Source organism: Oryctolagus cuniculus, chromosome 12 (genome assembly GCF_051225735.1).
Source record: "Oryctolagus cuniculus isolate XC-2025 breed Fujian yellow rabbit chromosome 12, ASM5122573v1, whole genome shotgun sequence".
Taxonomy (NCBI): Eukaryota; Metazoa; Chordata; class Mammalia; order Lagomorpha; family Leporidae; genus Oryctolagus; species Oryctolagus cuniculus.
In genome coordinates, this window is record NC_142878.1 from 63,261,011 (window position 1) to 63,275,055 (window position 14,045).

Sequence of the window (14,045 nt, forward strand, 5' to 3'; positions counted from 1 at the left end):
GGCATTGTGGCATAACCAGTAAAGCTGCCATCTGCAGTTCCAGCATTCCCTAGGGCATCAGTTCAAGTCCCAGCTGCTCCACTTGTGATCCACCTCCCTGCCAATGGCCTAGGAAAGCACTGGAAGATGGCCCAAGTCCTTGGGCCCCTGCACCTGCGTGAGAGACCTGGAAGAAGCTCCTAAATCCTGGCTTCAGAACGGCCCAGCTTCCACCGTTGCGGCCATTTGGGGAGTGAACCTGCATGTGGAAGACCTCTCTGTCTCTCTCTTCCTCTCTCTGTGTAAATCTGACTTTCAAATAAATCTTTAAAAAAAAAAAAAACCTGCTGAGACTTCCCTCTATCAGCTTCTCTGTTGATGCGGCAGTAAGAGAACACAGGGCTCTCAGTTTCTGGAGCACATTCTGTATTCCAGGTGCCTCACAAACCTTGTTGTTCATCTCAGATGTTCTTACGAGACAGGTGTAGACCCCATTTTTCCAGACAAGAGAACTGGGCTCAGTGAAGTGACATACTTCTAAGAAATGAAACCACATTCACACCCACGTCTGTTTTACTCCAAAGCGTATGTTCTTGTCACTCTTCCCACACAAAAAGGTGATCTGAAACTCGGTTTTCTTGTACTTTTTTCTTGTGTGGAACCATTTTTAAGAGCCTAGTTGAAACCTGTGAGCCAAACAAGAGGAACTATTCTGTTGTGTCTTTTGTAATCAACTAGTTTCTTCTCTGCCCGCGGCCGAGTTGTTGGTTTCCTGTAGCATAGTAGCACCTCCGTTGGTACTGGCATGTCCCAGTGAACAAAACCTTGGGGAAGTTACTTCAGTCAACCCAGCTGCATAGCGACACTGCCTGGGATAAAGGTGCCTCAGTGTAGGACGTGGCAACTTGCCTTTGAAACTTTTTCTTGCATTTTTCTCATTTTATTTTTTTTTAAGATTTGTTTGTTTATTATTTGAAAGGCAGAGTTACAGAGAAACAGAAAGAGAGAGAGACATCTTCCATCTGCTGGTTCACTCCCCAAATGGTCTCAACAGTCAGTCATGGCTGAGCTGGCCCAAAAGAAAGCCAGGAACCAGTAGTTTAATCTGGGTTTTCCACATGGGTGGCAGGGGCCCAAGTACTTGGGCCACCTTCTGCTGCTTTCCCAGGCCATCAGCAGGGAGCTGGATTGGAAGTGGAACAGTCAGGGCTCAAACCAGTGCCGGTGTGGGATGCCGGCATCACAGGCAGCAGCTTAACCTGCTGTGCCACAACATCAGCTCCTTTACTGTGTTCTTAATTATAGTGTTCTAGTTTCAGCATACATCATTAACTGTAAATCTTAGTTATGTAACCAAAATCAAGAGGCAGTAATTTTATTCATAGTAATTGCTATTATTTTTTAATTAACCATCTTTTTTAAAATTTTTAAAATTTATTTAGTTATTTGAAAGATGGAGGTAGACAGACAGAAAGAGGTCTCTCATCAGCTGGTTCACTCTCCAAGTGCCTGCAATGGCCAAGGCTGGACGGGACCAAAGCTAGAAGCCAAGAACTCAATCCAGGCCTCTCACGTAGGTGGCAGGAAACCAACTACTTGAGCTGTCACCTGCTGCCTCCAAGGATGGGCATTAGCAGGCAGGTGGAATCTGGGGTGGAGCCAGTACTTTAACCCAGGCACTGTAGCATGTCAGTGCCCAAGCAGCATCTTAACCATACCAGGCACCCACCCCAACAATTGTCATTATTTACTAAGCACCTTTCTCACTGTGGCCTTGATACAATTGCTTTGCTCAGGTTATCTGATTTAGTCCTTACAGTCTCTGGGACCATGGAAATGATATAAATGCCATTCATAAATAAGAAAATTGAATTTTAAGGAAATCAAGTAATTTGCCCAAATTCAGGCAGCTTTATAGATCAAAGAGTTACCATTTGTATTGTTTTATTAAAATGTCTCGAGTTTAGTTTGTCTTTAGTGAGTTTAAGTATTTAAGCAAATCAGAGAAAAATTAAAATCATCATTTGAAACTTCAGACTAACTTTAGGAAATAATTATTTTAAAAACCAGCGTTTTTTTAGAAATGCAGGCTGTGGGTATGATGTTGGAAAAGCAGGGAAGTGATAGCAGTAAAGTGAACGATTAAAATGTTTCCCCCCAGCGTCTAGAGTGTGGGGACTGTCGGGGCTTTCTTCAGTTTCAGGTCCAAGCCTGAGGTTCTGACTGTCCTTGGGCGCGGTGGGGTGACACGAGATAAATGACAGCGCTTTCTCCTGGCCACGCGGCAGGTGCAGAATAAGCTGGATGGCTGCTGCTACGCGGTGAAGCGCATCCCCATTAATCCCGCCAGCAGGCACTTCCGCAGGATCAAGGGTGAAGTGACGCTGCTGTCGCGCCTGCACCATGAGAATATCGTGCGCTATTACAACGCCTGGATCGAGCGGCACGAGCGGCCGGCGGGGACCGGGACACCGCCCCAGGACTCGGGGCCCCTGGCCCGGGACGGGCGAGCCGCACGCGCGCAGGCGGCGGGCGACACTGGCGACACTGACGGCCCGGACAGTGTGGAGGCCAACGCCCCGCCGCCCATCACCAGCTCGGTGGAGTGGAGCACATCGGGCGAGCGCTCAGCCAGCGCCCGCTTCCCGGCTGCGGGCCCGGGCTCCAGCAGCGACGATGAAGACGACGAGGACGAACACGACGGTGTCTTCTCTCAGTCCTTCCTGTAAGGGACGCGACCCCTGCTGTCATCCCCACCCAAACCCAGGCTGGGCTGGGGGATTCACGTACAAGTCTTGGTGTGGTGGCCATGGCAGAACACACACACAAAGTCCACCCATAGAGAGTAATCAAACGGCATCCAAAGGACTTCTCCACACTATTCAGGTCTCCAAAATTCAAGCCCTGGAGAAAGGACGATAGAAATGACCCCTGACACCTCATCTTAGTACATATAAGACAAGGGCTTCCAGCTCTGTGGAATGTTTCAGAATTAGTTAGTTAATCCCAAAAGTGCCAAATCATGATTAGGAGACTGAAGGGTAGGTGTCTCAGAGCCCAGCCTGGCCTTCTAGGTTCATGATTTTATTTTATCTTAGCTATTACATTTTTTTCAGGAAACTATCTGGCTGGGTTTTATTTAAATCAAGAATTGTGAGTGTACTGTTGTGGACAGGTTTATGCCAGTGGGCTCCTGGCACAGTCCCTCTAGCCTCTATTGCTTTCTAGCAATTCACACATGTAGATTTTTTTAGAAGTATAACCATGATTCTGATTTCTCTATTTCTCTTTTTAAGACCAGCTTCAGATTCTGAAAGTGATATCATCTTTGATAATGAAGATGAGAACAGTAAGAGTCAGAATCAGGTAAATATATAAATAGAAATTACACCATTTTATTCATCGTAGAATGGATGTGTAAGGAAACTACTGTCTGATGTTCTAAACCTCAGGTAAAATATTAAGGCCTTAATCTGATATGCAAATGTAGAAGGTATCCATTTTAAAACATGATCATTCATTTAAAATGTGGTTTTAATTAAATAATTAAATAGGCCTTTATTTTTCTATCTACTTGTAGAAGAGAGAAGCAAAATGAGGGTGCATTTTGCATGTGTGATGAAAACAGTTTCCTAAGGAATGTTAGATTTTTAAGTGGTTGGAAATTAGAGTGGAATGCAAGTAACTGAGTAACTCAGCAGTCTAATCATGGAGTTACCGTGGTCGCTGTCACATCAGTTAACCTCGATTCCCTATTTTCATAGACCACCCCCAGAACAGCGTTGTACCACAGTGTGTTGTGATCCTGTAATGGGTTATGAAATCAACTTTGAGGGCCACAGCTTTATTTTTAATGCTTTGGAGAGGAGCAGAAAACACCCAAATGCAGCACACTTCTAGTAATGGTTAGCTTAGCTGATGGAGCTTGTCTCTCATAAGAGTGTGTACGGGGTGTAAAGCAAAGTATATTGTGGTCAGAAACATCAGAAAATCACTGCTCCAAGCTCCCACCCCACTCAGTTCTGCACTCTCTCCACACAGCCTTGCAGAGCCCCTCTGCTGGTGCGTGGAGCTCAGAGTGAGGCTTTCTCACCCCAGAGCTGTTGGTTGTTGCTGCAGAGAAACATTCTACATCCAGGGTTGAATGTGATGACTTTATTACCAGGAATGAAAGTATAATTACCAGCAGTTATAAGGGTGCATTCATAGTAGATCTGGAAAAGTTTACGCATAGATTCTGTTAGGTAAGTGTGGGGAGCAGCCCGGACTGGACTGAGTTACTGGAATTAAGACTTATTCTATGCATCTGCTCTCCCACAATATGGCGCTGGGAGAGGAGTAAACAGCTTCCGCACAGCTGCCTCCAGTTCAGCTAATAAACTGTAGGACTTGCTCCTGATTGGAGGAGAGCAGCGTGCTCGGCGTGTGGGCAGCCGAGTTGGGATTGGCGGAGGAGGACTATAAAGGAGGAGAGAGACGGCATGCACCAGGAACATCTATGGGGAACATCTAAGGGGAACATCTGAAGGAACACCTGTGCAGCCCCCAGAAAGCCGGCCGGCGGTGTGCCGCTCCCCTGCGGAAGTGGGGAATGTGGCCAGGGGGAACTGCCCTTCCACGGAGGTGGAAGGGATAGTAGCCAACCTGGGAAGAACCAGCAGCAAACCCGGGGAGGGCCGAGCAGACGAAAGAACAGCGCAGGGTCCTGTGTCGTTCCTCCACGAAGAGGGGGAGCGACAGTAAGCAGTGAAACTGGTTCAAAAGGTTTGAATCTATTAGCTGGTGTTTTGTTGTTGTTGTTTGGGGGTAGGTGTGTGCCTTATCAATTATAATCATCTTACTATCCTCCCAGTTTAAATATATTAATTGTAAGTTTAACCAAAAATGATAGCATAAATAATCCAGACTACTACAAAAGCAAAAGTTATGTTTTGTCTTGGTGTTAATTAGCATTTAATTATGGGAACACTCGGTTGTATTGCTCAGTTGAGGGCAGCATCCCTTGGGTGCTCTAATTGATGGGTAGGAGCCTCTAAGAGATGAATAATCTTTTACAAATAATCTCCAGAGTACAGAAGAGATTCGAGAGTAAAGCCTACTTATTTCCAGAACAGGGCCTTTTTTTCCTTTTGATAAAGGAAATATGTTGGGAAAATCCCTCAAAAAACCTCAAAAAATCAGAAATGGACAGATGCTACTGGTGCTTTTTCCATATTTGAGGATAAAAGTACTTAAATGCACCTGTAAGAAGAGAGAAAAATTTATTTTAAAAAAATGTACTTTGTGTGAGGAAAAAACCAGCTGTAGAGAATGAACAGATTAACCAGATGGACAAGCAGTGCAGAGGATCAGACTGTGTAAGCAGCAGCTGAGTGCTTCCTCTTCAGGGGTGTAGGCTGCACAGTGCTGTGATATGGACCGTATAGTCACACTTAACTTGTCTCCAACACCAAAGGACGGAACTCCAGGGAAACTCAATCCAAACTGGATTAACCTGTACACATTCTGCCCTTCTTAGCTGGGAAGGGTATCAGTGTAAGAAAAAACTGATTTAACAAGATATTTCTCTGTAGATCATGTATTTTTTTCCAGAAATCTTTTATTTAATGTATGCAAGCTTCATGCATTTCATAAATACAAGTTTAGGAACACAGTGATTCTTCCCACCATACCCTCCTCCCACCTGCTCTCCCACCCTTCTTCTTCCCCCCTCTCCTATTCCCATTCTTATTTTTTACTAAAATCTATTTTAAATTAACTTTATACACAGAAGATTAACTCTATACTAAGTAAAGAGTTCAACAAAAAATATGGAAGAAAAAGCCTGTTCCTCAACAGTTTTTTGATTTTTCTTTTGATTTCTTCTATGACCCACTGTTCGTTCAGGAGCATGTTGTTCGGTCTCCATCTCCATTTGCACATATTCTAGAGATTCTTGAGTGTTCATTTCCAGCTTCATTCCATTATGGTCAGAGAACATGCATGGTATGATTTCAGTTTTTTTTAATTTGGTGAGACTTGCTTTATGGCCTAGCCTATGGTCTATCCTAGAGAGAGTGCCATGCACTAGTGAGAAGAAGAATGTGTATTCTGCAACTGTAGGATGAAAAGTTCTGTAGATATCTGTTAGGTCCATTTGGTCTATAGTGTTGATTAACTTTTGTTTCTTTGCTGATTTTTTCTCTGGTTGATCTGTCCATTGCTGAAAGTAGGATATTGAAGTCCCCCACTACTATTGTATGGTAGTCTGTGTCTCCCTTTAGATCCATTAACATTTCTTTTAAATATCCAGGTGCCCTGTAATTAAGTGCTACATTTATTATTGTCACATCTTCGTGTTGAAACAATCCCTTAATCATTACATAATGCCCTTCTTTGTCTCTTTCAACAGTGTTTGTGTTTAAGTCTATTTTGTCTGATATTAGGGTGGCTTGTTTTTGGTTTCTATTAGCATGGAATCTTTTTTCCCATCCTTTCACTTTTAGTCTGTATGTATCTTTGTTGATGAGATGTGTTTCTTGTAGGCAACAAATAGATGGGTTTTGTTCTTTAATCCATTCATCCAGTCTGTACCTTTTAACTGTAAAGTTGAGACCATTTACATTCAGGGTGACTATTGATAAGTAATGAATTGGCCTTGCTGTTTTTCCATAAATATTCCTGTTGTTTACTTTAGATTTCCTTTGTACTTTTACTGGGAGATTTTCTGCCTTCACCTTCTTTCATATTGATGAATATGTTTCTGTGTTTCTGTGTGTAGCACATCCTTGAGCATCTTTTGTAAGGCTGGATGAATGGTAACAAATTCTTTCAATTTCTGTTTGTTATGGAAGGTCTTTGTTTCACTTTCATTTATAAATGAGAGCTTTGCAGAGTATAGTATTCTGGGTTGACAGTTTTTTTTTTTTTTTTCCTCTTAACACTTGGAATATATCTCACCATTCTCTCCTAGCCTGTAGTTTCTGATGAGAGGTCGACTGTGAATCTAATTGGAGAGTCTCTGAAAGTGATCTGGTGTTTCTCTTGTTCACATTTTAGAATCTTTTCCTTATGTTTTACTGTGGAGAGTTTGACTACAATGTGTCATGATGAGGATCTTTTCTGGTCATGTCTATTGGGAGTTCTGTACTTGGACATCCCTTTCTCTCTCCAAATTAGGGAATTTTTCTGTAATTATTTCACTAAAAAGAGTTTCTAATCCATTCTCACTTTCCAAGCCTTCAGGAACTTCTAATACCCATATGTTTGGTTGTTTGATAGTATCCTATAAATCCCCAACACTGTTTTTTAGTTTTCTAATTTCTTCTTCTTTTTTTTTTTTTTTTTTTTTTTTTTTTTTTTTTGGTCTGGCTGTAATATTTCCAGAGATTTGTCTTCTAACTCAGATATTATTTCTTCTGCCTCACTGAGTCTGTTATTAAGCCTTTTCATCGTATTTTTATTTGATCTATTGAATTCTTCATTTCCAATATTTCATTTTGATTTCTCTTTAAAATCTCAATTTCATGTGAGAAATTTTCATTCATGTCTTGTATGGATTTCTTTAATTCGTGGATTTGCTTCTGATTACTTCAAGTAATCCTACAATCAGTGTTTTTGAATTCCCTTTCTACCATTTGTTCAATCTCTTCATTTTCACATTCTAGTATTGAAGTGAAGTATTGTTGCATTCCTTTGGAGACATCATGTTGTCTTTATTTTTGTTTCTTGAATTGCTGTGTTTATTTTTAGGCATTTATGGAGACACTTGTTGGTGGTTTTTGTTTTTGTTTTTGTTTCTCACTGTGGTGGCTTTATCTTTGGACTATGCCTCTGTGGCTTAGTGGAGCATCTTCTCTTTCAGTGAATACCCAGAGGTGTGTGGCTGGGTGCGGCCAGGGAGTCCTAGTCAGTGCTCCAGGGTAAGGGGAGTGTCCAAGGTGATACTCAAATTGGGCATGGTAAATTTTTTTTTTTATCAGAGGGGAGGTTTATTCTGCTCTGTTGGAGTAGTCTCACGCTCACCTCTTCTCCTCCAAGGAGATCAATGCCTGGTCGCTATTTGTGCTGCCACATAAGCACACACAGGATCCATATAGTCCTCAGTGTGAGCACAGATCCCGCAGCAATCACCCTCACCAGGAAATCAGGGAGCCCCAAGTGTGTGATGTCACCCACAGTGACTGCCCAAAGACCCAGCCACACCCTGAGCCTCCCACACAGCCAGTGCTTCACAGTCCCAGCACATAAGGCTTCCACAGTCATGAGCACCCAGTCCCCATCAATTCTCCCAACCAGAATCAGGCATCTCCTCTTGGCTGGTTGCTGGGTATGTGGACACAAGCAGTGCAACTGTTAGGTATGTCCAAAGTGGCGCCCATACCCTCTAGGCTAGTTACAGGATGCTGGTGCCTCTGATCAGGGAGAGAGAAATGTGTTCCCTTTTTTTTTCCCCCCTCTAGGTTGTCAGGTATACTGTCCCCCACAGTGCTCCAAGCCAGAGTCATGCCAGGCTCCTCCCTCAGCTTTATCGCCTGCAGCTTTATGGGCTGCAGTCTAGTCTGACCTCACTGTCCAAAGCTGGTGCTGAGGCTCTCGGCTGCTGGAGTCCTGAGTTGTGCACATCTAGAGCTTCCATGAAGATCTATGTAGCATGAAGTTTCCTCTGCTGTTTTCTCCCTGACTCTTCTCTGAGATTGCACTCTCTGTTTGTTTTTCTAAACTATCTTCCCCTAGACTAGAGCACGAAATTCCCTCCCTATTCCACCATCATGGTTTTTCTGTCAGATCACACATCTTTACTGCCTATCTGCTCCTTCCCCATCACTCTGTAGCCACAGACCTGTGAACTATATAGAAGACTCCGGTGACAGCAAACTTGCTTTTAAGATACTGCAAGCTTCTAAAGGACAGAGTTTGAGTCCTGGACACCAACCCTCTCACTAAGACAACAGTATGGCCGTATCTGTGGGAAGTGGACACAATTTCTTGAGGATGGTGGTGGTCTGGTTTAATTTCTCCCCCAGTTTGAGTTCTTGTGTCTTCCTCTTGGGTTAGGATGAAGACTGCAGAGAGGAGAATGGTGGCTGTGAAAGTGAGCTGTCAGTGACGACTGAGGCTGTGCACTACCTGTATATCCAGGTGAGGTCCTATTGTGCAGCTTGCTATATACGGCAACTCCCTTTCAAGACAGAACAGAAGAAGGATTGCTGGCTCTATTAGCTTTTTGTTGCTTTGAAATTCTCAAGAGAAGCTTCGAGTTTTGAGGTTCATCGTTCAAAATCAAGTGGCCCCTTTGGACTGGCATCTGGTGGAAGCTGGAAATGGCAGAGGTATAGAGTGATGATCATGGCGTGAGCTGGGGAGCAGAAAGAGACTCCAGGCTGAACTCAGCTTAAATAACCAGCTCTCCCATAAGAACTACCTTCTGCGGGCAAGTCCATGGGGCCCAACTCCCAGCCACCATAATTAGATCAAGTCCACGTTCTTCTCCATCAACCATTAACACGGTAACTGTTACATGAAGACTTTGAGGTTTCAATATCTGCATGTTTGGGTGGCCAAGTCCTGCTCAGTGCATAACACTAGCCCTTCCAAAGGTGAATGTCCAGGGAGGATTATGGCAAGGAGGTCTCTTTCCCCAGCCTTTCGAGAAGTGCCATAGGGCAGCTCTGGACTCAGGCTATGTAAACTCACATCTTGGATCTACCTGTCACAGCTATGTGAGCTCAAAGTTCCTTGACATTCTGCACCTCCATTTCTCGATCTGTAAGTTAAATAATAGTTGCTATCTTGCAGACTTATGAAGATTAAATAGGTAGCATATGAAGTGCTTACCCACATCTGAGTTCTGTAAGTACTAGACTGTGTGTTTAGAAACTCTACTTTGTCTAACAAGTGAAATCAGGCTATACATATAAGATACAATGTGCATACATGCCTGCATGTACAAAAGAAACACCAACATGGCTACAGGCAAAGTGGGTCTTCCAGAAACGTGTGGAAGAGAAGACCAGTTCCAGTGAGGCATTACTGCAAGCAGCCTTGGCTTTGGCTTGCCCAGGCAGCTCATCCTGTACAGAGGGATTCTGCCAAGGAGGGCTTTCTGCTGTCCCACATGAAGAGCACTGAGGGGGTCCTGTTAGTGTTTCCCATCCTTACTGCAAGTAGGCAGATCTTTAAGTGTGAGATACAGGACTGAACAGAAAAAGGATTCTTCAGAAGAATGACCATGTCTAAAAAGAGGTAGTTGCTTTCCTGGAGTGGAGATGGTTTTAGGTATTCTCTAATATAGATATCTTTAGGGTACCACTTATACAAATAATAAAGCATTGACTCCCAAACCGCTGTTTATTATCCACTGTGTGCGATTCCTTTCTGAACAGTTGCACTTAGAGTGATGGAAAGGAGGTGCAACCAAGGTACATGGGGATCATGACTCATAGAGGTCCACGTGAGGCCCTAACCAAGACCTGGAGGATGAGTCGGAATTTTCCAGCATTATTCAAAGGGTGATAGAGTGAAGGGTGATCTTCCTCTGTTTCAAAACAGTAAAATCCTTCTTGGGCATTCTCAACTCTGGCACTGGTTACAACATGGGCTAACTGCATAAATCAAGTGCTACATGGTGGTTTAAGTTTTAAATGGTCCTGATTCATTAGTTCACTTACAAGGACATGAGACAGAACTCCTTCTGGACTGTGTTAATATTTACAATGTTTTGCTCTAGACTTGAAGGTCATCTGTCTGATGTGCAAATAAGAAAGGCTAATGATATCATTAAATTAATTAGCCCTTCTTGGAAATTTTGGTTTAGAATCATTCTTAAAACAATAAATAAAATTTTACTGCATTCTCAGTTTTTTCCTATTATTTGTGATAAAGATCTTAAATAAATAAGTTACTTTCTTTTAAAACAAGCAAACAAAAAAGATTTATTTACTTGAAAGGCAGAGTTAACAGGGCGATCTTCCATCTGCTGGTTAACTCCCTAAATGGCCACAATAGCCAGGGCTTGGCCAGACTGAAGCCAGGAGCCAGGAGCTTCACCCAGTCTCCCACCTGCGTGGCAGGGGCCCAAGCACTTGAGCTATCCTCCACTACTTTTCTCAAGCCAATAGCAGGGAGCTAGATTGGAAATGAAGCAGCCGGGACTCAAACGGACACCTATATGGGATGCTGGCACTGTAAGTGGCGTCTTTACCTGCCACACCACAGCACCAACCCCAATAAGTTACTTTCTTAATGAACAGTAATATAAAAAATAAAAATAATTAAGTTGGGGTGCTAAGGTAATGCATATTGATCCCCAATGTATTTTAATACTTAGTTATTAACATTATTGTTAACAAATACATATTTAACCCCAAATAATTTTTTTAATACTGTTGGTTTCTTTTTTCAGTGTGCAAAATCAAGTCTTTCCTGCAACTGTTTAAAAACCATGAAACAAGTTTTTAAATGTAGAATAACAATTATAACTATCTTGTTAAATATGAGCTTTCTGCGTAACCAGTCCCTGCCTGCTTTGTTCTCATCCGTAGATGGAGTATTGCGAAAAGAGCACTTTACGTGACACCATCGACCAGGGACTATACCGAGACACCATCAGACTCTGGAGGCTTTTCCGAGAGATTCTCGATGGACTGGCTTATATCCATGAGAAAGTAAACTCCGCAACATTCCCTATCTAAAAATTGGTTATATAAATTAATGACTAAAGGAGAAAATCAAATGTTAAGGGTGGAGAGTAACTGAAATAGAGAACTCTGGGTGTACTGGGAAAATCTATTTTTGTAGGAAATGAAATAAAATGTCCAATGACAAGAAAACAGTACAGTGCTTCCAAGCTCAGCAGCAGTGTTCAAGGTTAGGACAGGGATCTTCAGACTGTGGTCCACAGGTCAAATCCAGCCCACTGCCTATTTTTGCATGGCCTGCCAGCTAAGAATAGCTTTTACATTTTCTGCGTGGTAGTTAAAAATCAAAAAAAGAAGATATTTCATGGTACATGAAAACTATATGAAATTTACATTTCGGTATTTATCAGTAAAGTCTTATTGAAATATAGCTGTGCTTATTTGTTTAGGTGTTGCCCATAACAACAGATTTGAATAGTTGCATTAGAAACTATATAGCCTATAAAATCTAAAATATTTACCACCCGACCCTTCACCAACCTCTGGGTGAGGAGAAAATATTTGAACCTGTGTGGAATGTGAGAGTCATTCCTTGAGTGGCTCAGAATAAAGTGAGAATATGTGATACCAAGTTCCTTGGTTCTAAGGGAATTAGTATTACCCTTCCAAGGAACATGGAGAAGCCAAAAATCATCCAGCAAGGAGAAAAAAAATAGACTTTCTGAGTAACACCTGCCACATGTATAAAATGTCATTTTAAAGCTGGAAGTGGTGATGGCCTTATAAATACCAGTGGGCCTAGTTTCAAGATAAAATAGGATTGTCTAATGCATTCACCAGTATAGTTTTTTTTTCCTTTGCCTGATTTTCTTTAATCTTAAAATGTTTATATTGTGCTGTATTTATACTGAGAAGCCAGGGCTGTAATTTATACATATCTACTTTTCATATGATTTGGTGGGAACAGAGTTTGCAAGGTTGGGAAAGAAATGAGTTCTAATGAAATCCATTGGAACTCTATGACTGTAATAGCACTGTGGGGGCTAGAACCATACCCCATGCTCCATCCCTCTCCATCTCATTTGCTAACCATTTGCTGGGCATCTAACACTGTGCTGCACTTAGAAATACAGAGAGCTCTGAGTATGGGACAAACCTCATTCCTGACAGAGACTTTAAAAAAAAATTATTTATTTATGTATTTGAAAGTTAGAGTTACATGGCCGGCGCCGCGGCTCAGTAGGCTAATCCTCCGCCTGCGGCGCCAGCACCCCAGGTTCTAGTCCCAGTTGGGGCGCTGGATTCTGTCCCGGTTGCCCCTCTTCCAGGCCAGCTCTCTGCTACGGCCCAGGAGTGCAGTGGAGGATGGCCCAAGTGCTTGGGTCCTGCACTCACATGGGAGACCAGGAGAAAGAAGCAGCTGGCTCCTGGCTTCAGATTGGCACAATGCACTGGCCACAGCGCTCTGGCCGTAGCAGCCATTGGGGGGTACTGGCCACAGCGCACCGGCCATAGCTGCCATTGCGGGGTGAACCAACGGAAAAGGAAGACCTTTCTCTCTGTCTGTCTCTCTCTCTCAGTGTCCACTCTGTCTGTCAAAAAAAAAAAAAAAAAAAAGAGTTACAGAAAGAAAGGGATAGAGAGAGATCCTTCATCCTCTGGCTCACTTCTCAAATGGCTACAATGACCAGAACTGGGCCAAGCCAAAGCCAGGAGCCAGGAGCTTCCTCTGGGTCTCCCACTAGGGTGCAAGGGCAAGCACTTGGGCCATTCTCCACCCAGGCACATTAGCAGGGAGCTGGATTAGAAGAGGAGCAGCTGGGACTCAGAGCAACACTCGCATGGGATGCCAGTATCATAGGTGCTGTGCCGCTACACACACTCACTCTGATGGAAACTTATTGCTTTAGGAGGGAGCTAGAATTTATCTTCATGTTACAGTAAAAGGAGTCATACAATAAAGTGTTTTATTACATTTCATTGTTTCTTGTATTATAATGCATGGAGCAGTAGGCAACAGGAGGGTCCGACATTGTGGTGTAATGGGTTATGCTGCAGCTTGCAATGCTGGCATCCCAAATGAGTGCCAGTTTGAGTTCTGGCTACTCTGCTTCTGATCCCACTCCTTGCTATTATGGCTGGGAAGGCAGTAGAAGATGGCCTAAATACTTGGGCCCCTGCTCCCCACATGGGAGACTTGGATGGAGTTCCAGGCTCCTGGCTTTGGCCTGGCTCAGCCCTGGTCATTGTAGTTGTTTGGGGGGTGAACCAGTGGATAGAAGATTCTTCTCTCTGTAACTCTGTCTCTCCAATAAAATAAATAAATCTTTTAAAAAAAAATGATAATCATTCAGCACCCTCTGTATGTGCTGGGAATGCAAAATTGAACCATCAGAGTGACTGTGGGAGACTTGTGAGTTGGCTCTTGTCAACGTTGGTGCAGTTTGA

At 43.1% G+C, this 14,045-nt stretch overlaps 1 protein-coding gene across 11 annotated transcripts in view; it reads left to right on the top strand.

Moving 5' to 3' along the window:
- The window catches only part of EIF2AK4 (eukaryotic translation initiation factor 2 alpha kinase 4), a 126,182-nt gene that overhangs the window by 58,676 nt on the left and 53,461 nt on the right, over window positions 1-14,045 (top strand). For 8 of the 11 annotated variants that reach the window (XR_016218019.1, XM_002717985.6, XM_089310042.1 and 5 more), the window contains 4 exons: window positions 2,268-2,704; window positions 3,276-3,345; window positions 9,016-9,099; window positions 11,502-11,624. Coding sequence is in view for 10 of the 11 variants with exons in the window: in XM_002717985.6 (XP_002718031.1) it covers window positions 2,268-2,704; window positions 3,276-3,345; window positions 9,016-9,099; window positions 11,502-11,624 (714 nt within the window). In the remaining variant the exon portion in view is untranslated. Of the gene's footprint in view, window positions 1-2,267; window positions 2,705-3,275; window positions 3,346-4,604; window positions 4,744-9,015; window positions 9,100-11,501; window positions 11,625-14,045 lie in introns of those variants that run through there. The other 3 variants (XM_089310045.1, XM_089310046.1, XM_089310047.1) reach the window with 2 other exon arrangements.